The 23672-nt window shown below is 35.7% G+C and overlaps 2 protein-coding genes across 2 annotated transcripts; one reads left to right on the top strand and one right to left on the bottom strand.

Annotated features, from left to right (window-relative positions):
• Positions 1 to 1053: 1053 nt before the first annotated feature.
• On the bottom strand, positions 1054 to 13478 carry LOC128238316 (acetyl-CoA acetyltransferase, mitochondrial-like). Its single transcript, XM_052954110.1, has 13 exons — positions 13341 to 13478; positions 12055 to 12102; positions 11559 to 11676; positions 10849 to 10944; positions 10498 to 10598; positions 10018 to 10110; positions 9619 to 9669; positions 8128 to 8281; positions 7646 to 7735; positions 6563 to 6676; positions 5644 to 5708; positions 1962 to 2119; positions 1054 to 1627 (listed from the first exon to the last, which is right to left on the bottom strand). Exons 1-13 carry the CDS (start codon positions 13368 to 13370, stop codon positions 1507 to 1509), a joined length of 1239 nt encoding a protein of 412 aa, XP_052810070.1. The 5' UTR covers positions 13371 to 13478; the 3' UTR covers positions 1054 to 1506.
• LOC128238315 (coiled-coil domain-containing protein 174-like) lies at positions 13432 to 23378 on the top strand. Its single transcript, XM_052954109.1, has 12 exons — positions 13432 to 13595; positions 15748 to 15873; positions 16166 to 16266; positions 17648 to 17709; positions 18682 to 18895; positions 19195 to 19293; positions 19713 to 19763; positions 19981 to 20123; positions 20540 to 20634; positions 21312 to 21435; positions 21882 to 22019; positions 22292 to 23378. Exons 1-12 carry the CDS (start codon positions 13551 to 13553, stop codon positions 23125 to 23127), a joined length of 2034 nt encoding a protein of 677 aa, XP_052810069.1. The 5' UTR covers positions 13432 to 13550; the 3' UTR covers positions 23128 to 23378.
• Positions 23379 to 23672: the final 294 nt, after the last annotated feature.

Genomic DNA, 23672 nt, shown 5'->3' with positions numbered 1-23672 from the left:
AAGTAGCATTTAATGTGAAGCCCCTTGAGCAGGACATAAGAGTGTGTTATACTGCCATACCAAATTAAAGGAACAATAAAAACCCCCAGGTCATATTAAAATATTCTGAATATGATATCAAATGGTTTCATCAAGCTGACAACACATAATTCTTATTTAGTCTGAAGTTAATCTTATATTAGAATATCATTTTATGTATCATTGCCATTTTCGTCACAAACAGATTCGAATGCTTTTTAACTTAATCTACAAAATGGCAGTGAATCTAATAACACTTGTCTTACCTTATGATAGATTTTGGTTAAGTTTAAAGTTTTGCATGAAATTTCCAGCTACAGCTATTACAGTATGTCATTGCTTGACACAATCAAATGTTGAAATAAATATCTTAACATTTTTAAAGATTATATGAACGAAAACAATTCTTATTTTCCACAAGATCAATCTAAAATCTTCAATGCAGCCAGTGTTGAACTATGTTTATGGGTAGACAACTCAAATATGCACAGAGACCTTTTACCAAGCCATGCGAGTGACCTTGACCTTGAAGCTAAAGAATCTGGGTGTCTTCACATTACGTTGGTCATTAAAAAATCAAAATTATTTATAACTCAACCTTGCTGGACACAAAACAATATCATCAGGAAAGCTTATAGCAAAACTGACGAAGTTCTGAGGTGCACTGTGACCTTGACCGTGAAGCTTGAGACCTCGGTCTTTGGCGTGACACATCAGCATTTAAGGGTAGTTACTTCCGCCAAATCATTTTGAAATCCCACCATAATTGATAAAATTATGGATGAGACAGGAAAACAGGATAGACGAGCGTGACGACACACACAATTCCTATATAGCCCGCACTTTCACTTTGTGAAGCAGATGTATAACAATGACTTCCCACCAATACCATGACAATTTCTGGTCTTTTTTACTTCAAGTTGTTTAAAAATAATGTGCCCATAATTGCAAGATCGAGGGAAACATTTAGTCATACATGTATCTAATTAAGTTAATACATACAAGTTCTTTATTCTTGAAAAGCAAAACCAGAAATATCATTAAAATTTTAATTACGTCACACCTTCATAGTTTATTAGTTTACAACAAAATAATTTCATAATATCACAAACACTTGTTATGCGTAAAACACAATTCCAATACAAGCAGTATGGCTGCCATTCATAAAAATGTCAATGTCGGACATCAATGACCTGAATGTATCAATAAATGCCCAGTCCCACAAAAGGCACACCCACACAATTCTTTATGTGCAGTCACACACTATTTATAGTCACAACACTATTCACAGTTTGTCTATATGGTACCAGTGGTCAAAATCAGCTCAATCCTACAGCCCTGCACAGGTATAATACTAGTATTTACCAGGTTTGTTCAAAATTTAAATCCTACACGGCAGGTCTTGTTAGTTTTTTAAGCCAAGTCAACTTGTGGCTGGTTGGTCTAGAAGTCAGATTTCCGTGACTGGGGTACCTTGCAGATCTGCATTCAGAGTTTCTCTATGAGTATAGCAGAGGCCCCTCCACCTCCATTACAGATACCTGCGAGTCCCTTCTGCCCAGGTTTCAGGGCGTGGACCATGTGAGTGGTGATCCGGTTACCCGACATACTGAAACATACACAGAAACTGTCTTACAGCTGCTCAATGCAAATACTTTACTTTTTGTAAATGTTAACCGAGGTGTTTAATTACAATAACTGATATGGGGTATTTTAATGTATGAAAGACAAATGATATTGACCCTGAGCATCTACAAAAACTAACCCTAAGTGATTAAAGTCATAATCATTAGTTAGATTTTTTTACAATTTTGCCTCTTAACAATTTTCATAACTGATTGTCCAGCGAAATACATCTTTTCCACAACTATCTATATAACTTTTGATAAGAGCAATTTTTTATTCTGAATATTCACTGAAAATTCAGGTCTTACATATCTTACCCAATGGGGTGCCCAAGACTGACGGCGCCTCCATGTATGTTGACTTTGTCCATATCAAGGCCGAGCATCTGCACGTTGGCAAGGACGACGACGCTGAATGCCTCATTGATCTCCCACATGGTGACGTCCTCCGTTTTAACACCCGCACTCTCCAACACCTGGGGAACACAAATTAGTTGATTTATACTGATTAAAAGTGAAGAGTTTATATACTGACTGGGTATTCAAGGGTGTCTTTATGTTCAAGCTGACACCACAGCTGCCTTACTGATGTCATTTTTGAGGATCCAAGAGAGAATGTGGCCCTAGTAGGTTTCAAACCCTCGAACTCTTGGGTGAGAAGCAGACACCTCCGGTATATCTCTACACCATTATCACCCTTATGATATTGTTTTACCAACTAAAGCTGGCCAAAGATACATACTGGTGTCATATTTTACAAAATATTGATGACCACATGCTGCAAAATGTGCACCAATCCTATGCTGTAGTATTTATAAAACATTTGTGTTTTTCTCACATGAGCTTAAAAGATTTGCTTAAGCTTTCAAGGATTTTAAAAAATAATTAAAAAAGACCTTGGAAATAATTCATTACTGAATGTTTGTAAGTTACTTGACAATTTAAAAACAAAGTTAAAATTAATAGTGTATTTAAATCAATCCCCAGCCAACAGCCTTAGGGCAAGGAAGTGAAGAAACTAGATGTCAATCAACAACCGTAAATTAAAGGCTTGGAAAAATCCTATCAAAGGTATTAATGTAAAAAACACACTGTAGTTTTGGGACAAAAACAATTAACAATAATTAATAGAAACAATTTGACAAATGTGCCCAAATCTAAAAAATTTCTTAATCAAAAGTTGACGTGTGGACTTAAAATTAATAGAATTACTATGGAATATGAAGATTCATATAAAGCAATAACAATAATTAATCAGCTAAAATACTCTGTGCAAAACTAATTATACCAGTTTATGGAAACAAACTGGTCTTGAAGACAGGGAAAGGAGGATGCATTACTGTAGTGCAGAAAGAGTGTTCAATTTTGGGTTCGCCGAGGTAGCCCAGGGTTTCTGGCAGCGCTACCCAAACCCCAACAGCAGCCATGTGCTGACTGTAGACGTCATAGATCGACGCTTGGAGGGGGAAAAACTCTACACAAAGTGTCTCATTACGAAGAAGGGCAAGGTTCCCTCATACCTGGAGAGGTTTACTGGCGGCAGAAAGGATATGTATATGGTGGAGGAGTCTGTGTTGGACATGGGGCTCCCAGAGCTGGTCACCTACACAAGGAACATTGAGATGCAGAATGTGCTAAGTGCCCATGAGAAGGTCGAATATCGGCCCCACCCCCACACACAAGGCACGGTCATCTGCACTAATCACTTCTTCACTGAATCCAACATTTCTGGACTTGGTGGCTTTGTGTCTAGATACAGTATGAAGCAATATCAACAAAGACTTCCAAAAACAATTGAGGCCTTTGACTATGTTTTAAAGTCACTTTTCAAGCCTGAGTCTATTGCTGGACCTGCAGACTGTGCAACCTTGCATATGAATACACCAGCAAGCCGACAACTGTGTTATTTATTACGAATCTTCAAGACAATTCAAACTAAAGTGAAGGCAATGCTGTTCCACAGGTCACTCATCAGACAGGGGAACCTAGTCTAAGCAGCAGCCAATGAAACCAGTGATAAATACAAATATGAAATATTTTAATCATCTGTGCCTTTTAAATTCTTTAAAAGTTTGGTAAGAACCAAGATCATGCAAAATGATCATTGAAATTAAAAGCAAACAGCATACAACACTTTGATTTGCTAAGGTAAATTGTTCAGAACTTTGTTGAAGTTAACAATGTTGCTAATCATTGCCAACTTTGGAGCTTATCAGGATAACGATGGCCTCTATCGATTTCTCCGCTCAGTGCAATAGTAGCGTTAAGATACGCTAGTTTAGAACTGATTTATCTACTGGACGCAGTGTAAGATTAGGCAGATAAGAAAAACAGAACTTATGAGGGTCATAAAGTTGACCTGTCCTTTTATTATAAGTTGTGATAAAAAATTTCAGTTTTGGATGATTTTAGATTTACCCATAATTAGGTAGAGCTGTTCTATAGTACTGAAATATCAAATCATCTCTGATAAACTTATTTCTTTTACATATCATATTCCATCTTTTTGTTGGAGTCTCTAGTTGATCGTTTATCAAGACATTAAATTGGGGCCATTTCCACACCTTTATTTTAACAGTTTGGTAATTTTTGTAATAGAAGTGTAACAAAAAAATGGGTGTGAAATTCGGATAAGAACAGCTAAAATAAAATATTAACTGCAGTTGCTATCATTTAGTACTTTAACGATACAAGTCAAGTAAAATGTCATTTATGTTGTATTGACATTTAGACAGGTATTCCCTTATATTCCATAACAAAACGTTGATTTAATGGTATTTTGACGTTATGAATTCCTAGTGCACTGGTTACAAAAATTTGCTGACAAAATTCCATGTAAGACATTTCTTGCACATGTCAACCCAGTGTCATAACCTTGCTGATGGATTATTTCTATCCTGCTGTGAATAAGCCGCGTGGTGGGCCATAAAACCATTATTGTACAGTTGAATACACAATTTCTGGGCATTGATTCTCTACAAATTTTACGTAAATGTTCAAAAAGGACCAAAAGATATTTAAAAATTCATTATTTCGAAAAGTGCATTTGAAAAAGAAAATAATTCTGCATCATAATACGCTGGAAGCTAAGTGATCGGATTTCTATAACAACTTTAAATAGCAAAACAAATTTTAGCTCCTTCTTATTTCAATGTAACTTTTAATGACCAACAAAACCCTTAAAAAGGACCAAAATGTAAAAATCATAAAATTAATACAAAACCATCATCTTAAAGGGCAAGAATTATCCTAACATATATGTAGGAAGTAAGTTGATCTGTTGAAAGACTAAGTCGTGAGAACTGCTTAACCATATTTTCCCTATATAACTCTATAGGCACTTTCCCTACAGCGGTTTTCTCCAAAATCTTTCAAATCTTCATTGCACAGGAAATTTTATGGATACACTGGTAATCTGCAGTATTTCTAATATGATGTTTGAGCTGTACTTATTTTATTTAAACCTATGAGCACATAATCAAATAATTCACTTGTAATAGTCAACAACAAAGTCATTATTCACGTTGTTAACTTTAACAAAGCACTGAACAATCAGCCCTAAAAATGACTGTGTGAATGCATGTGTTATTTATTTAATCTTCTGATCTGAAATCAATCTTATTTGATCTTATTTTTACAGGATCATTTAGTAAAATGTTTTAGAAATTATCTCGTATTGTTTGTATAGAAAATGCAGGACTTTCTACAAATTTTTTTCCACTAATTCCCATCCCTAGTCAGGCTCACCAAGAAACACTTTAATAAATTGCAAGTCTATTAGATACTGATTTATGCTACGATGAAATGTCTCCTCAAGACAGGGGTGGTTTTTGTTTTACGTTACCCATTTACCATTGGCTGTGAACATAAATTATTGTTAATAAATATATCTATTTCTGTCTGTGGTAATTTATATTTTCCCCATTTAGGGCCATATAAATAACCTCAACTTTTTTTCTTCAAATACCAGATACCATTAAATACTTGTATGAGTACCAACCTTTGGAATGGCGTAAGCGGGCGCTGTAGGGAAGTCTATTGGATCTATGGCTGCATCAGCAAACCCTGCATAAACACATTTGCAAAATGTATACATTTAAAAATATATAATGACAGAATAGGTATATAGCAAAATGCTGCCTCAGTTTATATAACTTGGAGCGGAGGTCTTAAATACATATTAAATGTATATTATTACAAACTAAAAATGTATTGAGTGTAACTTTAATTTGGTCAAGAAAATAGAAATTAACAATTTGGATGCTTTGAGGCAAAGTCATAAAGTTTAAACACCTGTCAATGTAACGAATAAATCTGTAATTAAATAGAGTAAAGTTGAACTGGAACATTATCCTCAGCATTAGATTTGAGTATACTACCAGAAACAACACTGACCTTGACCTGAATCTCTCCAGAATCAGCACCAAATATGTAGAAGTGTTATCAAGTATTTCTCAGAAGTGTCGAAGTTTATGTCTCCCAAACATTAAGAATTTTTTCCACTTTTGTCAAAGTATTATGTTAAAAAACTTAAATGTTATGCCAACTTCACAAAATTGTATTCAAAAAATTTATTTTACGTCAAGATCTATTGAAAATGTGGTCAAAAAATAACATGACACCAGGTTTTGATATTTTAAACTTTTAAGCCTTCACCTTTGGAAGTTTTCTCCTTAACTATTTTTTTTTTACTTTGAATTACTCAGCTTTGGAATTTCAGTAACTTAGCCCATTATTAGAGAGTAATAAACTTCCAAAATTCCCTGGTCATCTTTTTGTCAACCAAGTTTCATCTTCCAATACCAAAACATTGATAACTGTTTAAGGAACAATACATCTATATACAGAAGTACCAACATATGGTTTCCTTCCTTCAAAATAAAAATTTGCCTTCAGTGTAACAAATCACAGCCACTTACCAAGAATTCTAGCAAGGGGTTTGACCTTTAGGCGGTCAGCAGCCTTGGCAGACATAAGCACGATGGCCCCAGCACCGTCATTCAGTGTGCTTGCATTGGCTGCAGTAATGGTCCCTAAAACAGAGAGACATTAAACTCCAGGGGTGGTATCACCCTATTGCATGCAACAACACTACACATCAGATATATGCAAGCAATGAGAGGTCATACCATCCCAAGTTCACACAACTTACATATTATTTTTTGGAATACACACGTTGAAAGTACTTTATAAATAAGAATAGCCTTTCAAATCAAACAAAGAGTGTATAACTTCTTTTCCATAGAAGTAGTGCAGAAATAGACTTCCCCATGCACACTAGGCTACTGTGTGATACAGAATCAAAAAAACAATGTGTAAAATATGCCCATTTAGTCTTGGTGTCCATGTTTAAATCATGCTGTATTTTAGAAGGAAATTTAACAGGTAAGAAAAACAGTTACTACTGTCACTGAATGCCAATTGCAAACAATCTTGAGCCCTGCGCTGAATAGAAATGATGTTGAACTAGAGATTGTTTTCTAGGAAAAGACAAACTTCTCCTCCCTTCTTTTAGGTAACACACATCTACTCATAATGTTGAGTCACTTTTCCAAGGTAGGAAGTTATTTGTGCGATCACATACCTCTTCAAATAGAAATAATATTCAGCAAATTTCCTAATAAAACCTCCACTAGAAGGATTATTACAGAATACAAAGAATAACATGAAGAACATGAAATTGTCAAGAGGAATGAAAGTCTACAAAAATAGTACATATATGGCAGCCCTTTAATGGCGCCTTGGTGCACTGGTCAGTCTCTGGTACTAGAGTTTGTGTTTGATCCCAACCAAATGCACACAGCAATTTGAGTACTTATTTGAGAAGAAATAAACATTGGTTGCACTTATTTACTGATTTAACAGTGAACAAGTGGAATATTGAACATGATAACTGACCATGCTTCTCAAGAAGGCTTTGAGCCACAGGTACAAAAAATAGACATTATGCTGACATACTGACATGTCTGTTACTATGAGAAAGCAGACTGTTGACCACCTACCATCCTTCTGGAAGACGGCCTTGAGCTGGGGAAACTTTGCGAAGTTGGCTTTGGTGTATTCCTCATCCTCACTTACAGTCACCGGGTCACCTGCAGCATGTAAGGGCATCTCATGAAAAACACCCTAAATAACACAACATATGCAGCTTTACAATCTTACCACAGCATCTGGGATCACACTCAAGCTCATTTTTTTACTTTCTTTGGATGTACTTGCCCCGCTGTTCTTGTTCATAATTTCTTATTAAGGGGCAAAGTGGTCTAAGTGTCCACTTTTCACCCAAGAGATCATAAGGTAGAGTCACGTTCTCCTAGCCTCTTAAAACTGAATACTGGTTTCTACCCAGGAAACAGACTAAAATGTAATTTATATCAGCTCATAGTTGTTTTTACAATCCAGCTGAAATCACTCCTTAAAAAGAGTCTTATCTGTATTTGTTTCCTTTTTATATGATAACCCTAACCTTGCAGCCATTAGTTACCTTTTTTTGTTGGTATCTGTACAGGGACGATCTCATCCTTGAATGCCCCTGCCTCTGCTGCGGCCTGGCTCAATTTATAGCTCCTTATTGCATAATCATCCTGGGCTTCACGGCTTATGTTCATCTTTTTTGCTGTGTTCTCTCCACATACACCCTGCGAATGGTTATGCATGTGAGAACTATCTGTATCAATATTTGCAGATATATCCGATTATCTAAACTAAAACAAGAGATGTTTGTTAACATTAAGCCCCCTAACAACCCTGAGCCCAATGTTGTCAGGGATATTAGGACAATTACATTAAATATGCATGGACTGAAATGCCAGCTTATTTGTCATTTCACTTTGGATGCCTAAGAGTAAGTTTTAAGATTATGACCAATATCCATTCAAAGTTCACGATAGTAGGTAAATGTTTTTAAAAAAGGTTGAGTTGATGGCCGATATTTTGCAGAAAAAACATGTATTCTCCTGGCAGCAGGGAATGAGAGATGGACAAGTCCAGTCTCTTTATTCTCTAGTTATCAATAATACAAAGTTTTTGCATTCAATGTCACTGTGACCGTGACCTAATGACCTCAAAAGTAAAAGAGGTCATCTACTAATCACTTCTAACCTCCCCATCATGTTTGAGGACCATTGGTGAAGGCATTGTCAAGTTATCACTAGGACAATTTTTGGTGTTCACAGTCATTGTTACCTTTGAGCCTAATGACCCCAAAATCAATAAGGATCATCTATTGGTAACACCATACCACGTAGTCAAAGTTGGGGACAAAAGGTCCAGGCATTGTCGAATATACATTCGGACAAGCTTTTCACGTTCAAGGAGGTCACTGTGACCTTTGACCTGATTACTTGAAAATTAATATGGGTCATCTACTGGTCACATCCAACCTCCAACTAAAGTTTGAGGTCCACAGGTCAAGGCATTACTTCAACAAGCTTTTCACTTTCAAGGTCACTGTGACTTTAACCTCTGACTGGATGATAATCAAAAGAAGATGAAGCATTAACATTTTTATATTTTTCAATGGGACACAATTCCAATAACTTAAGTGGAAAGGTATGATATTGTTATTATTTCATATGTTAGGTGTTTACAGTTTGATGTGATTATCAATTTTTAAAGAAATCGAAATTATCAGGTTTTCACACAAAACCACAAACTTTGGCACAAACTACAGTTATAATAAAGAGAAGTGAAAATAAATAAAGCCTTCAAAATAAAAACAATCCACAGTATACCTGGTAGTTGTCAGTTTAACCAGGTATGTTACATGTCATAAAGTAGTAAATTAATGATACAAGATATAAGAATCTTTATTTGAAGTCGGGTATAAGATAACAAGAATCATTAGCTCAATGAGCAATTCCCCTACATTAATAACAAACATACATAACGTAGCAAAACTTAACATTGAACTGGTGACCTGGAAATAAATGATATGAATAAAATGTAAAGAAGACTTCTCTACCACAACACTTACCATGTGAAACTTTCCATAGGCATCTGTGAGACCGTCATACACAATAGCATCCTGCAAACAAATGAGGCTTCATAATTTTAGTTTCTTTTTGAAAATACAAAGTAATCAAATATGATGTTATCAACATTAATAAGCCATCTATTCACTTTGGTGTGTTAATGATCCATATCACAACTTAATCACAGGACATGTTGAAATACATACATACATAAATATATAAAACAAAGGTTTTTCCCAACAGATCCATATATTTGAACAGACAAATCAAGTTTTCTGTAAATTGTACTCAGAGATAAAAGAATTACAAAATGAACATAACTTTAAGAGTAACCACTAGATTTTTCTTCGCAAAACTAGCATTATTTCCACAAAGACATAGATTGCAATAGTCCAACATACCAGTAGCTCAACCTTGCCATAGGGCGTCACTCCACGCTTCATGTAGTACGGGGCATTGGACATGCTCTCCATCCCCCCAGCAACCATCACTTCCTGCATGCACACAGAAAAAATAATGAAATAAGTTGATCATAAAAGAGCTTAATATACCACACACATGTATTAACCATATTTTTGTTCTGTAGAAGTTAAATATGGTTATGTCAAAGCCTGAAGCTATATACTGTACATTTGTCCACTCTATGTTCGAATGTTTTCGAACAACAAATGCCACACTGGTAGTTTTCTGTTTATAGAAATAAATTACAAAATCGTGACATTTGGTTTTCAATGTTCTTTTACTGTATACAACTATCTGTATGAACTGAATTGGAATTAACCAGGTGAACAGTGAATCAATAAAAAATAACAGCTTCTCAATATCTGATATAAATGTACAATATTCCTGGGAAAATGGGGGAGGGATGTTTTGTTACCCACCTGGTGTCCACACATAATGCTCTGGGCAGCCATCATGACAGACTTCATACCAGATGCACACACCTTGTTCACCGTTGTTGTTGGTGTAATGATTGGCAGACCTGGATGGAATAGGCCTAGCGGATATCAGACATGTTCCCTTCCAACCAACCCAGTTTGATAAATAATACACATTCTTGCAAATTGTGAGTAATGTGAATAATACTTATTTTAGCTTTTAGAATCAGACTTTTCTTGTTCAACAATTAGCTACAAGAAATGAGCAAGTTCTAATATATGCACTATATTAGGTTTGTGAAATAGCTGTGATAATGGCTCGTCTGAACTAGGAAAGATTTCCGCTGTATTTACCTGCCCCTAGTGTTGCCTGGCGACAGGGGGCCTGACCCTCCATGCCTTGTAGCACATTTCCCATATACACCTCCTGTACCGCATCTGGAGCTATACCTGAATACAAAATATAAAATAAATTTAAATGTTCTTCAATAAATTCTGTAGAAATAGCATAATGCTTATAGAGCTTCTATTTATTTAACTTACTTTTGGTGAAAATTACATTACATTTAAGTTAGCAATTGTGAAAATTACATTACATTCCTTATTATCAATAAAAAAAATGATGTTTGTAAATGGCTAAATGTAAATTATGCTGCCTGCAAATAAACTAGGATATTATCAATAAAGAAATCATTCCCTTAAAACTATGGATTGATTAAAATATGAATTCTCACAACATCCTTATCTTTTGAACACAACATCCTTATCTTTTGAACAAAACATTCTTACCTTTGGAATTAACATCCTTACCTTTTGAACAAAACATCCATATCTTTTGAAAAAGAAAGTCCTCATCTTTGGAAGAAAACATCCTTACTTTTTTAACAAAACATTCTTACCTTTTGAAAAAAAATGTCATCTTTGGAAGAAAACATCCCTACCTTTTGAACAAAACATTCTTATCCTTTGATCACATGCATAAATGTATTTTAATTCAGATTATAGAGGTTGGAAGTAACAAAATGGTTTCCATGCAGTTCGATAATTCATAATTAATTGATCACCTGCTCTTTCGACAGCATTCTTGATTGCAATAGAACCCAGCTGTGGAGCTGTGAGAGGGGCCAGACGGCTGAGGAAGGAGCCAACTGGGGTCCGCACAGCACTCACAATCACTACATCCTGTAGCAAAGCAAAAATGTACCTTATACATCAACACAATTATTATGTTATTAAATGTGATATGTTAATATATGAACTGCAATTTACAGACCCAGAAAAATGGCCCCCCTATAAAAGTGCAAATTGTTAACCCTAGAAAATGTACATGATAAAATACATTCATGATACATTTATTTAAAATAAATTCAAATGCATCTATTTATGTTTTGCCTCAACATGGGAAATGAAATTTTGATGCATAAAACATCCCCTACCCAATGTGTTTACAAATTTCACCGTTCCCAAGATGGGCTTAAGACAAGCAATTTTGCAGTTTGTTTAGATCTTGTGTGTGCCCACCAGATAGAAAGGTGTATAAAATAATAATTACATACTTACATTAAGTCCTGAAACTTGTGTGAGGTTTCTTGCAAACTGTGTAAAGGGCTGCAAGGAAAATAAGGAAAATATATTTCAACGAGTGATATGTATGAATAAAATTACATCATCATGATCATGATCCTCACGCTAATGATCATGATCATCATCATCGTTATCATCATCCTACAATGATCACATGCCAAATAAGTATGTGCCTGAGTAAATAAACAGAATAGCCAGCAGGATATCTCATGCTGATTTTGCGGATGTTTCGCACAGTGCCGATGTTCGGCTTCCATTTCAAGCTAGGCCATATTACAGAAAAGTTCTTATTGATTGTGATATTAGCCATGGCAATCATTTTTGGTTCCACTAGTTGGGTTGGTGGATTAATATAATGTAAGAAACCTGCCTCGGGTTTACTTTATAAAAAAACTTTTTCTAAATATTTATTTTTCTTTATTTGAGTTTGATATATAAAACAAGAGGACTGCAAACAGATGCCAATGCTCACCCTATAGCCTATAGTTCTCAGCCAATCAGGGATCATTATGATTTGATGATAAGTGTAAAAAATGATATCAAGAGTTATATGCACATTGTACTAAGTTTCATATTAAATATGATTTTAATGTTGTTATTTTTTAAAATGGTCTCAAGCAACAGTGATCAACAGCTCTGGGACAACAGCCAACTCGATCACAAATGCTACGACAATATCATGACTTTATTTGAAACTATAAGTTTAAGAGTTAAAAATTGTTAGTTTATCTGGTAAGAAGACAAACAAACAGAAAATTAAAGCTGAACACTGAAGCTAGTAACCTTGTAGTTGCAGTGAAATACTGTTGAACAGTGTTATGCACTAGTTAATTGTAACCACGCCCCCCTAGGTCCGGGGAATAACGGAGACTTTGACTTTTGGTCCAGCCAAGCCCGGGCAAAATCCTTGCCCTGTGGAGACGAACTGCTGGTGACCCCCCCCCCCAAAAAAAATGCCCCCGCACCCAGGGACTCTAAGTGAGGCCCATTCCCCGCTATATTTAGCGGAAGACAAAACCACTGCATTCACCCAGTACTGCGGGCCACCTGAAATGTAAAAATAGGGGCCATTTCCCCGGCTATCCCCGGTATACCCCCGGACCTAGGGGGCCGTTGTTACAATTAACTGGTGCATTAATACTGTATTAACTACATTAACTTGATACTCTTGAACCGAACAAGGTCATCAAACTTTTTTTTCGCGTTCAGCAAATTGTCATCTTAAGAATTTGATTTTTTTAAATTGATATGTTGGTGTTTACCCCTGTTGTATTTAGAATTCGATGGAGCATTGTTTCTGTGTTGTAAAAATCAAGTTGAAAGTTTCGTCCAAAAAGGCCAACCTCTGTCAGATCGCCTTGGTGTGTCTAAAAATATATTGTGTTGTGGAAAATCGAAAAACTGGAGAAATTTGTCGATTTAGAGAACCAATATTTTTTTGTATTTATGTCTGCAAAAACGTAGAGACAGTCATGCAGAAATGTGAAAGATCAGAAGCAGAAGTCAGCTCTTCCTCGGTATATTTTTTCGGTGTTGCCGTTTAATTTTATTCGATAACCTAACGCAGTTGATTATGAATTCGGATATTCTTTCGGACATCATAAAAACACATAACTTTTGTAGAACTTAAATTTTGTATGTGCATATTTCAATTAGTGATAGTAAAAAAACATTTTTTTAAAGAACATTGTTTTTTTAAGTTTTTGGGAATGGATGTCTGTGTCCAGTTCTTAGTCTTAGAAATAGCACAGGCAGCAATTGCGTTGACATGACAGGCTACCAGACAAATCGGCCCCTTACCAAATCGGCCCCTAGCTCAAACGGTTACCTTTTCGGCCCCTTACCAAATCGTCCCCATCCCGTAGACGTTTCGGCCCCTGATTACCGAGACGTTTCGGCCCTTATTTTTATTTTATTTTTTATATCTAAATACATTGTTTAAGTAAAAAACATGTAATTTCATTGTATTTTTTTAATAGACAAAGCTATATACATGCATACAAAGGTATAGATAAAAATAGATTTAAAGAAAATATCTGTACACTTGAAAACATATTTTTATTTTATTTCTAAATATAAGTAAAAAACATGTAATTTCATTTTTTTTATTTTAAGAGACAAAGCAATATACATGCATACAAAGATATAGATAAAAATAGATTTAAAGAAAATATCTGTACACTTGAAAACATGTTAAGATTTATTCACGAGATATTTTTATAAGACGAAATAGAGTTGAAGAAGAAATGTTTAAACTTCATTTTTTTTAAATAATCTTTAAATATTATACATAACTATGTTGCTAATATTATGTATAATGACATGTCCATTGTCTAACATCAGTCTTGACCAGACACCTATCGCCCGCCGTAGATGGCACCAACATTTTTCAGGAACTCATCGCAGGTGACCATATGCGAATCGTATGAGTCCCACTCATCCATGATCCTGGCGTTGATGTCCCTGTAACGCTCTCGATATAAGTTATAAATTTTATGAAATTCAGTTATTTATATTCAAATCAGGTATATATAAGGATGAAAAAAACAAACTATTATTAATCTTATATTGAATACGTATGCAAAACCATACTGGCTTAAACGGTGATTTTAGACAGACGGTCTTATGGCGAATTGTCACATTCCACAGAGGTATCAGGCGTTGAAATTGTGACACTTTGTGTTTACAAGCTTATAAATACGTCTACAAGGTTTGTTCCAACTTTCCCAACCGCTAATTCTCACACTTACACTCAAAAGATTAATACCAATTATCTCTTCGCACCTCAAACAGAATATTATTTCACTTTTTTATAACGTATATATTGTTTTACTCTTTTTAAACTGCATTTGAACTATCAAGTTGTATCTTGTTTGCAATTCATATCTATAAAACAAACATTATTTCCTAATTATGTTTAGATAAAACACTAATTGTCAAAAATGATAATTAATAATTATTCTGGAGCAATAGTATACCACATAGATAACAAATTAATGGTTGAAATGTAAAGGCATTTTTAAAAAACGCAACACGTTTAAAACAAATGGTACCCACTTTTAGAAACGATTTAATATATATACTTACGTTGTTTATATTACTCAAATCTTCTTCAATCAACTCTAAATAACATTAACAAATTAAAGACAATTATTCATTCACACGTCTTTGAATGTCTTTTTCACACCCACAACACTAACAGTTTGCCTTGCAAAAAAGAACGCATGGTTCAAAGACAAATTTTGTACTGTTTAAATTACTCAAGATAAAAAATAAAATAAAATTAAGGGGCCGAAATGTCTCTATTGAAAATCACTAAGGGGCCGAAACTTCTCGAGTCATTTTAATTAAGGGGACGAAATGGCAGGGCCGAAACGTCTTAGGGGCCGATTTGGTAGTAGGCCGATTTGGTAAGGGGCCGATTTGTCTTGCTCCCACATGACCCACCATATGGCCACACCCGTCCTTAACAAAATCAGTCATTTGTTTTAAATAAGTATAAACAAAGTAAGGGGTCGAATTGGCAAAGGTTTGAAATGAGATAACATGACAACTCAGGTCATTTTACTAGAGAATGTTCTCCAATACCATTCCATTAATTGATCATGATTTGCAGGATAATGCATGTCATTGTTTATTTCTAGTTAAAAAATGTTCTTGTTTCTTCAGATGGTTGAGTTAAAGGCTGAGCTTTTTCGGAAGCAGGAAGAGTACCGGCAGCAGAAGCTGACCTCAATCGGTGCCGCCTCAACAGGGCTGGGGTTCATTAAGGGGAAGCATACAGCCCCCATCAAGGTAGTAATTGGCTATCACTGTATGTTTTATTTCAGGTCATTTTAGAGTTTGTTGACCAAGTGACAGTTCAACATGCTAAAGTGGTTATAAAGGTTTTTCTTGTAAATATATTGTATGTGTAAAGAAGTGGTTTGGTTCTCAGACATAAAGTAACAAATTTTGTGATTTAAAACCTTGAATGGTGAAAATAGGACCAACTGATAAACCTTTCTGCTGTAACTGGGTATTATTATCAATAACATTGTCATCTTTCATTAAGTTTTAGACAAAAATAATTATAACACTGTTATAGAAACCAGGATTGTTCAGCAAGCGTAATGCAGGAGTTAGTGAGCGGGCTGCACGGGATGTGGAGGAGAGGCAGGAAGAGGAGGATGTCTTTGATAAGGCCAGGTAAGCCTTGCATTGGGAATGTTCCTAGAACTGAAGGATTGGCTGGCCACTTAACTAGACTCTTAAAATCTTCATCTAGTAGTATACAGGTAGTGAGTTTTTGCCTCACAAGGCCCATTTCCCCTTGTGCTCTTATATAACAAAAGATATCTGTACTGGTTTCTTTCTGATCAGGAAAAGCACTCAAATTGAACACCTAAGCCCAGGGACCTCAATTTTAATAATAAGGTCAGACATGACCAGCAGATTAACCCTATTTATTTTGAGGTCAGTGGGTCAAACGTCAAGATAATGTTGACCTTGGGCTGTAAATTTGTTTCCATTCAATAACTTAAGAATGTAACATAATGATATTATTTGCGTTATTTTTAAGATATAATTAGCTTTTATGGAAATGGATTTTTGTCTTCATACTGAATGTTTAGTAATTATTGTTGGGCATATTTGATTGTCAATGAATGCGGAAGTGGTTGACAGCTGACTTGGTACAAATGCGCTTTGGGTTGTTAAGCTGTCACATTTGCATAGTATGTAAGTTGGATCATTTTCTATGTAAAGGAGAGAGGGCCGGTGAGTTCACCTGGTCGAGTCCTTTTGGACTGGAGTGAGGTTTAGGGATGAGCTTTGAATGTTACGCTGTATTTCGAACTGAATAATTATATCTAGAAAGAAGGTTTTAAAATAATGAATGAACATTTGAACAATTGTTGTTTAATAACCTAAAGAGTTCTAACAAGTTTAAGTGGACACTTATAGAAAGTTCTCAGTAGTATTAGTCATGCTCAAAGATCAACTTTTGTGGTGACCTTGAGCCAAATCTATTTCTGATCAATAAATAGAGAAAATTAGGTCCTGGGGACCTCAAACTTTGTAGGCAACTTTTTCTGACCTGCAGATGAACCCTCACTATTTTGAGGTCAGAGGATAAAAGGTCATGGTCATGGTGAACCTTAAACTTTGTAGGCAGGTTGGTCATTACAAACAGGTGAACCCTAATTATTTTAAGGTCAGTGGGTCAAAAGCCTAGGTAGTGGTGACATTCAGCTGAAAAAAACACATTTCCGATCAATAATTGAAGTAGCTTGGGCCAATTACTATTGGTAATCTATTTAACAAGACCTTTCTTAGGCATTTGTCCCATTCCTGTGTCAGCCCTTATTCTATTATACTGTTGTGTTCACCACAATCAAGCTAAACACAATTAATGTAGCATAACCTGAAACCACACTGGATTTGATGTTTTATGATTTTGTTTTATATTAAAAATAAGCTGTCATATAGTAAAAGGAATATGAAAATCAAGCATTTGCATTGTTATAAAAACTGTCTGGTCTGTCATTTCATGCAGTATGATAAACTTGTTAATCTTGTTGTTTTTCAGAAAAAGTCTAGAGGCAAAGGCTCTGCTATATGAACAGATGTCACATGGCAGTGATATACCAGGTATTGTATATCCTTTCCATTTTGCACTTTTCAGCTTGCATATAAAATCTGTGTTCTTGCATTAAAGGACTTTCCACAGGTCAAAAGTTGATGGGTAAGGCCTAAAATTAAATTGTTTCAGAAGTTCATGTAACTATAATTATGTAAAATTGAGAAACATTATATAACAGAAGTAAAACATACCGTATTATATCATGTATAGGACGCTAGCATAGATAGGACGCAGGCAAAAACATAGTTGAAAAAACGGGTAAAAACCCTTAATATATAAGATAGGACGCAGCGGAAAAATGTCAAAATCGGAGCCGAAAAATCAAAGTTGGTAAAGTATTTATAACATATAATTAAATTGTTTCAGAAGTTCATGTAACTATAATTATGTAAAATTGAGAAACATTATATAACAGAAGTAAAACATACCCGGTACATCATTTAAAGTTTGGAAGTTGTTTTGGTGTAATAAGGAGTTAAGCAAATTTTATAAAAGAAGATTTTGGCTCAAAGAGCATTGCATATTTGTGGGAAAAGTTGGTAATATAGCTATGTTTTTGTGTCAAACTGCTCCAGACTACCCAATCAATTGAGTGGTGTGGCGTCTTACTGATATAATTTCAAATAAAAAAAATCATTTATAAAAAAGAAAAAAAATCTCTTCATGATCACAAAAATGCAAAAATCTTTCTGAACAAAGAAGCAATCACCACAAAGACACAAGACAATGTTGATTAGCTGGTAGGTAGTCTTGAATATTTTGACCTAACATAAAAAACTTATTCATATAAATATTATCAATGTTACCATGACATTCCGTGTCAAGATTTTAAGTTGGTTTAATTCTTTAAGAAACTAGACATCAAAGCAACGTGAGCAACTATTGATATACCATTATTCCTAATATTTTGTTCATTGACACATCGACAAATACACTTGTAAAAAGTTTTCATTTTACAATTTTATGTCTGCATGTTGTAGAGGAAGACGGCAGTGGAGTGTTCCTCGTTGACTTCCAGAAAAAGGCTATTGACCGCGTGGTCTCAAGACGAGATGAGGCTGCCAGACAAGAGGAATATGCAGGGAACCAGAAAGGACAGGGAGCCAGTGATGAGCTTGCAGGAATGGAGGATGAGATGGAGAGGCAGCTGTTGGAACAACCAGTACCTGAGCCACAGACCCCTGATGATGAATGGTAAACTATTGCATGATTACTTAGTTCTCATCTTCATTTATAAGGTTATTATTTAAACTTTTAAAAGTATAATGCTGTAGATGTATTTTTCAAAGACCTTCTTGTGACAATAAAGTCACATTATGTAGAGACAAGCTATTGCAATTGTTAAAAACCATATAAGCATGTGTGATAATAGGACTATTCTTGTTGTAGTTTTAATGGACTAAGATTATGAAACTCTTTGGGAGCAAAACTGTAATTTAACCGGATGCAGAAATTCAGTAAGCTACAGGCTATTTAATCAGTCCCCATTGCAGGGTTGACTATGTAGATGCCTATGGAAGGACACGGAGCTGTCTTCGACGAGACTTGCCTGCCTTGCAAAAACAGGATCTGCAGCTACGGGACAGGAAAAGGTCAAGTAGCAGCCTGGCTTAAAGGCTGGGCTTGTATTATTTAAAATATATGCTTTAACCAGAATTTAGGCTGCGGAGCACAGTATTAGATCAGTTATAACTGATGAAATAAGGAATGCACCAAAAAATTGACTTGTATGCCTTGAGAAGTAAATAGCCTGTAATGAACATTATACTGTAATGTGCCCTCTATTCAGTCAGTGCCTTCCTTTCCTTTACAGATTTGACTATATTTCGATAAAACATAAACAGATTTTTTAATTGTGTTATGAATAACTGATAGCTAATGTGTTTTAATTCTTATTACATTTTTCGAATTTCATAGATAGTCTTTCTGGGCAATTTTCAATCCATAACAAAGATGTTACTTTTTTATGTAATGATAGAAATACTTATTTCCTTGTGACTGTATATTATAGGGTAAAGGAAGAACTGGAAACAACACGTAGAAAAGACTTTGAAGAGCTCAGGTGAATATTTGCAGCATTGTTTTCCAAGTATGATCTTTAATGCATAGAGATATGTTAAGTTAAACACTGTAAGCTAAACATTGCCCATAAGACTGGATTTGTAATGCAATACAGAAAGTAACTGCAACACCTGTTAATAACCATTTCCCATGCAGGGCCTGGGAGGGCGAAGGGTTGTTCCTTATGCAATATGTTATGATGACATTTTCCCACACAGAGACCATAGGGGCGAGGGGTTAAGTCTGATGTCGGATGATATGCGTCGGGAGTTGGAGCGTCAGGCCTGGGAGAGGCAGGAAACGGAGACCATGGAGCAGGAGAAACAGGGACCCATACATTACGCAGATGTACAGCATAAGGGTGAGCTCTTTTGTAAATGAACTTTTTCCTTCTTAAAACAGCAGCCATATCTGACAGCTACCTGTAGTTCATGCCTTATTCTATATCTTGTCACTTTAATACAAGAACTCACTATCTGCTTCTATTTCTATATGCAGTTATTGAGTTTTTGCACTAGGGTGACTAACTATAGTGTTGTAAAAAGGGGTATCTATGAGGTCTTACATAGCAGTACCAAAATCCTTAAAATGGCAGACAGTAAAGTTGCAATTTTGTCTAAGACATAAAATGCTCACAAAACATTTGTCTTTTACGTAAAATATATTATCTGCTGGTATCATCTTCACATGCTGATAACATAAGACACTACAACTTATTTTATACTAAGGAGAGTGTTGCTAAAAATTACTATTTTCATGACCAATAACTTGTTTTAGAGGTGCGTACCCATGGTGTTGGGTTCTACAAGTTTGACCGGGAGGAAGAGTCACGCCAGGAACAAATGGACCAGCTCCACAAACTGCGCGACCAGGTCTGCATCAAGTCACAGTATATGCAATTTGACCAAGAATATTAAATCTAAGGCATACTTTTACTTACAGTGTTATTTAATCAGAATGCTGTATTGTAAATAAGTCAGTTTTAAAAATAGATGTAGTGGTTTTCTAGCTTAACTGTTTCCTTTTTAAGCAGTGTTAACCTGTTTTACTAAGAATTTCAAGCATGATGTCAAGAAGCTCTTCAATTCTTTCGTTTAGTTTTTAAGTGTCAGTTTAGTTACATAAATTTCTGCTTGAAATAAATATGTATTTTTAATTCCTAACTTATTTTCTTTATACATTATGGTGTCCTAATGGCATACCTGACTTAGAGTTGTCCCTTTATGATACTCGGTATGATCAGGATCCTTGGGACACCATTAGTGTCAATCGCTCTGTGCAGTACAAAGCCTTAAATATTACCCATAACTCAAAAACAGTTTGGTTTTAGCATGGTACTTTGTAGAAATATAAACAATGGTAAAGGCCATATGCATAGTAAACAGTTGGAATATATCTGATTTTATAATAGTTTCACTATGCAACACTTAAGCAGTTCATTTTTGCTTCAAATTAGTTCAAAATCTTAAAGCTACACTGTAGATGCATCATAAGAAGGGACATATATATTCTTTGATTATATATAACCTATGACTTGTTTGACATTTAGACGAAGTCTGAACGGAGTAGGAGTGAGCGCGTGAAAGAGAAGAGGAAGGCTGCCCTTGCAGTGCGGCTAGCCAAGGTGAAACAGCGCAAACGGGAGAAGCTGGGGTTACCCCAAGAGGAGGAAGGTGAGTGGGTGGGTGTGTTATGAAGTGTGTTTTTTTATATCTAAAGTCACTGTTAACAGGATCAGGCTTAGCTCATTACTTTTATTTTGATTTTGTAAAATCTCATTTTAAAGAGTTTTAAGACTTTTAATATTTTTTTTATAGATAATCATGATAATTGTGTTTTGGTTTATTATTGCAAGTGTTAGCAAGTTATAAAAGTGATGCTTAAACCTGTTATGCTTAAGATATTTTGAATAGTTGGAGCATTGATAAAACATAAATATGGTCCAAGCTTTTGGTGTATTACTAATACATGTGAATGCATGAAGTTTTATCACTAAGATATGTTTCCACTCATTAATTACAGAATGAATCGATTAATTGACTGAAAATTAATAAAATAAACAAAGAAAGATTTTTAAGAATATAAAATGATCAATTTGTATCATATCATTTTTTAACAGAGGAGAAAGTTATCTCAGATGAAGATGAGAACATCGGCCCGAAACTATCAGAGCAGGTGGAGCCAAAGCCCCTGACCCGGGACGACAGCTGGCGGGCCCATGCGCCTCTAACTCGGGACTGGGACAAGGGAAAACATGGTTGGTGATACACATAAATAAGCCTTGAGGATGCTTATAAATCAAACGGTTCATGTTTGAAATGTATGTCTTGCCCATCTTGATTTATATCTAAATAATGTGATTTCAAAAGTGTATGCTAAAAGTAGACTGTTTGGGTCTGTCAAACTTTTCAGATTTGAAATTAATTTCCTTTGAATCTTGATGTATGAATGTTGCATTTTATCTGGACTTGACAAAGGATGTGACTACCAAACAAATGTTCATATCATTTTGTTTTGATATTTCATCAGTGACCCCTGAGCAGTCTGAGCAGGCCTGGCTGGAGAAGCAGCGGACAGAGAGGGAGGACGAGTTTGCCCCGCCCACATTCTACTACAAAACCCCTGGTAACCGTGGAAACAAGGCAGGTGGGCGGTCCTTGGCGGACATGGAGGCAGGGTGGTCTACAGGCAGAGAGAGCAAGCCAGGGTCAGATGGTTCTAGTGATAATGTCTGCAAGGTAGAGGAAATAGTTGGGGAAAAGCTTAGTGAACTTAGAGGGGTGTCGCAGGCGAAAAGTGCTGGGCAAGCTGTGGCTGATGTATCAAATGCTGACAAGATATCAAACAAAGCGGCACACAGCAACAATTCCTTTGTTTCTCAAATACCAATGCCAGCAGCTAGCATTCCAGTAGATGTCAGCATGCCACCCCCTGGATTCAACATGTTCACACCACCACCAGAGGTCATACCAGCTAATACTCCAGCCCCACCCTCAGGCCCTCACATGGCAACTGCGACATATGGATGGAGTGTCCTGCCACCACCACCTCCAACATGCCCAGCCCCAATGTCGTGCTACAATGCCCCAACCCCTGAGGTTCATCACTACCCTGCCCCATCAACAGGCTTTAATGCCCCACCCCCTGATATCCGTGTACCACCACCAGGATACAGTTCTCCAGTTGAACCCATTGCTACCAGCAACACACAAGCACCATGCCCTAATGTTTCATCAGCGTGTAACCCTATACCAGGCCATGGCTATAGTGTACAAAACTATGGACAGCAAGGTTCTGAAGTGACAGTGAAAAAGGTTGTGCCAAAGCTGAGTATAGTTGATACAAGACTTATGGATGGTGATTAAGGATGGAGCTGTTCTGTCATTGAGCTTATTGGTGTAGCTATTGCAATTATATTGTTAAAAGCAGTGGACATTTCAAGTTGTATTTACATTTAATTCTAATTGTTTCTGATGAATTAAATTATAAAAAATGATTTATTTGTGCATCTTACACCATGATAAACGGATAGTGGTGGCATGGTCTACTGGACTTGGCCATATTGTATAGTATGGGCCGCAACTATTTAAAATATAGTATATAATACATACTTTTCCCCCTTCTTTTTTATATGGAATTATATGGAATAACACTAGGATGAATGATGAACCCAGGCGATTAAGGAGCAGTTTTGTAAGTTAAAACAACTGATTTTACACTTAAATTAATGACTTGCCGGGTAAAAACCAGCTGCTGAGAGTAACCTGTTGTTTAAGTCCAGTTTTATGTCGTTGCGATTAGAAACGATTTTATGGGACTCACAGATTTTATGTTGGTACAATTTTTTAAAAGTGTTGAAATTGAGTTATTTTACTAGCCTGTATGAAGGGCAAACACCAAACAGCAACTG

Source organism: Mya arenaria, chromosome 6 (genome assembly GCF_026914265.1).
Source record: "Mya arenaria isolate MELC-2E11 chromosome 6, ASM2691426v1".
In the NCBI taxonomy this organism is placed as follows: domain Eukaryota; kingdom Metazoa; phylum Mollusca; class Bivalvia; order Myida; family Myidae; genus Mya; species Mya arenaria.
The sequence above is the reverse complement of the archived record's forward strand: the minus strand, read 5'-3'. Positions and strand labels throughout refer to the sequence as shown.

What these genes read in the sequence shown, in the direction of transcription:
- LOC128238316 (XM_052954110.1), bottom strand. Translation starts at nt 13,370, where the DNA reads ATGCTCCATCGAATTCTAAATACAACAGGG. An exon ending in CACAAGTTTCAGGACTTAAT is followed by an intron (nt 11,677 to 12,054) that starts GTAAGTATGTAA and finishes GCTTTGCTACAG; the next exon opens with GATGTAGTGATTGTGAGTGC. An exon ending in ACAGATACCAACAAAAAAAG is followed by an intron (nt 7,736 to 8,127) that starts GTAACTAATGGC and finishes TACATGCTGCAG; the next exon opens with GTGACCCGGTGACTGTAAGT.
- LOC128238315 (XM_052954109.1), top strand. Translation starts at nt 13,551, where the DNA reads ATGCAGAAATGTGAAAGATCAGAAGCAGAAGTCAGCTCTTCCTCG. An exon ending in CAGAAGTCAGCTCTTCCTCG is followed by an intron (nt 13,596 to 15,747) that starts GTATATTTTTTC and finishes TTGTTTCTTCAG; the next exon opens with ATGGTTGAGTTAAAGGCTGA. An exon ending in CTGGGACAAGGGAAAACATG is followed by an intron (nt 22,020 to 22,291) that starts GTTGGTGATACA and finishes ATATTTCATCAG; the next exon opens with TGACCCCTGAGCAGTCTGAG.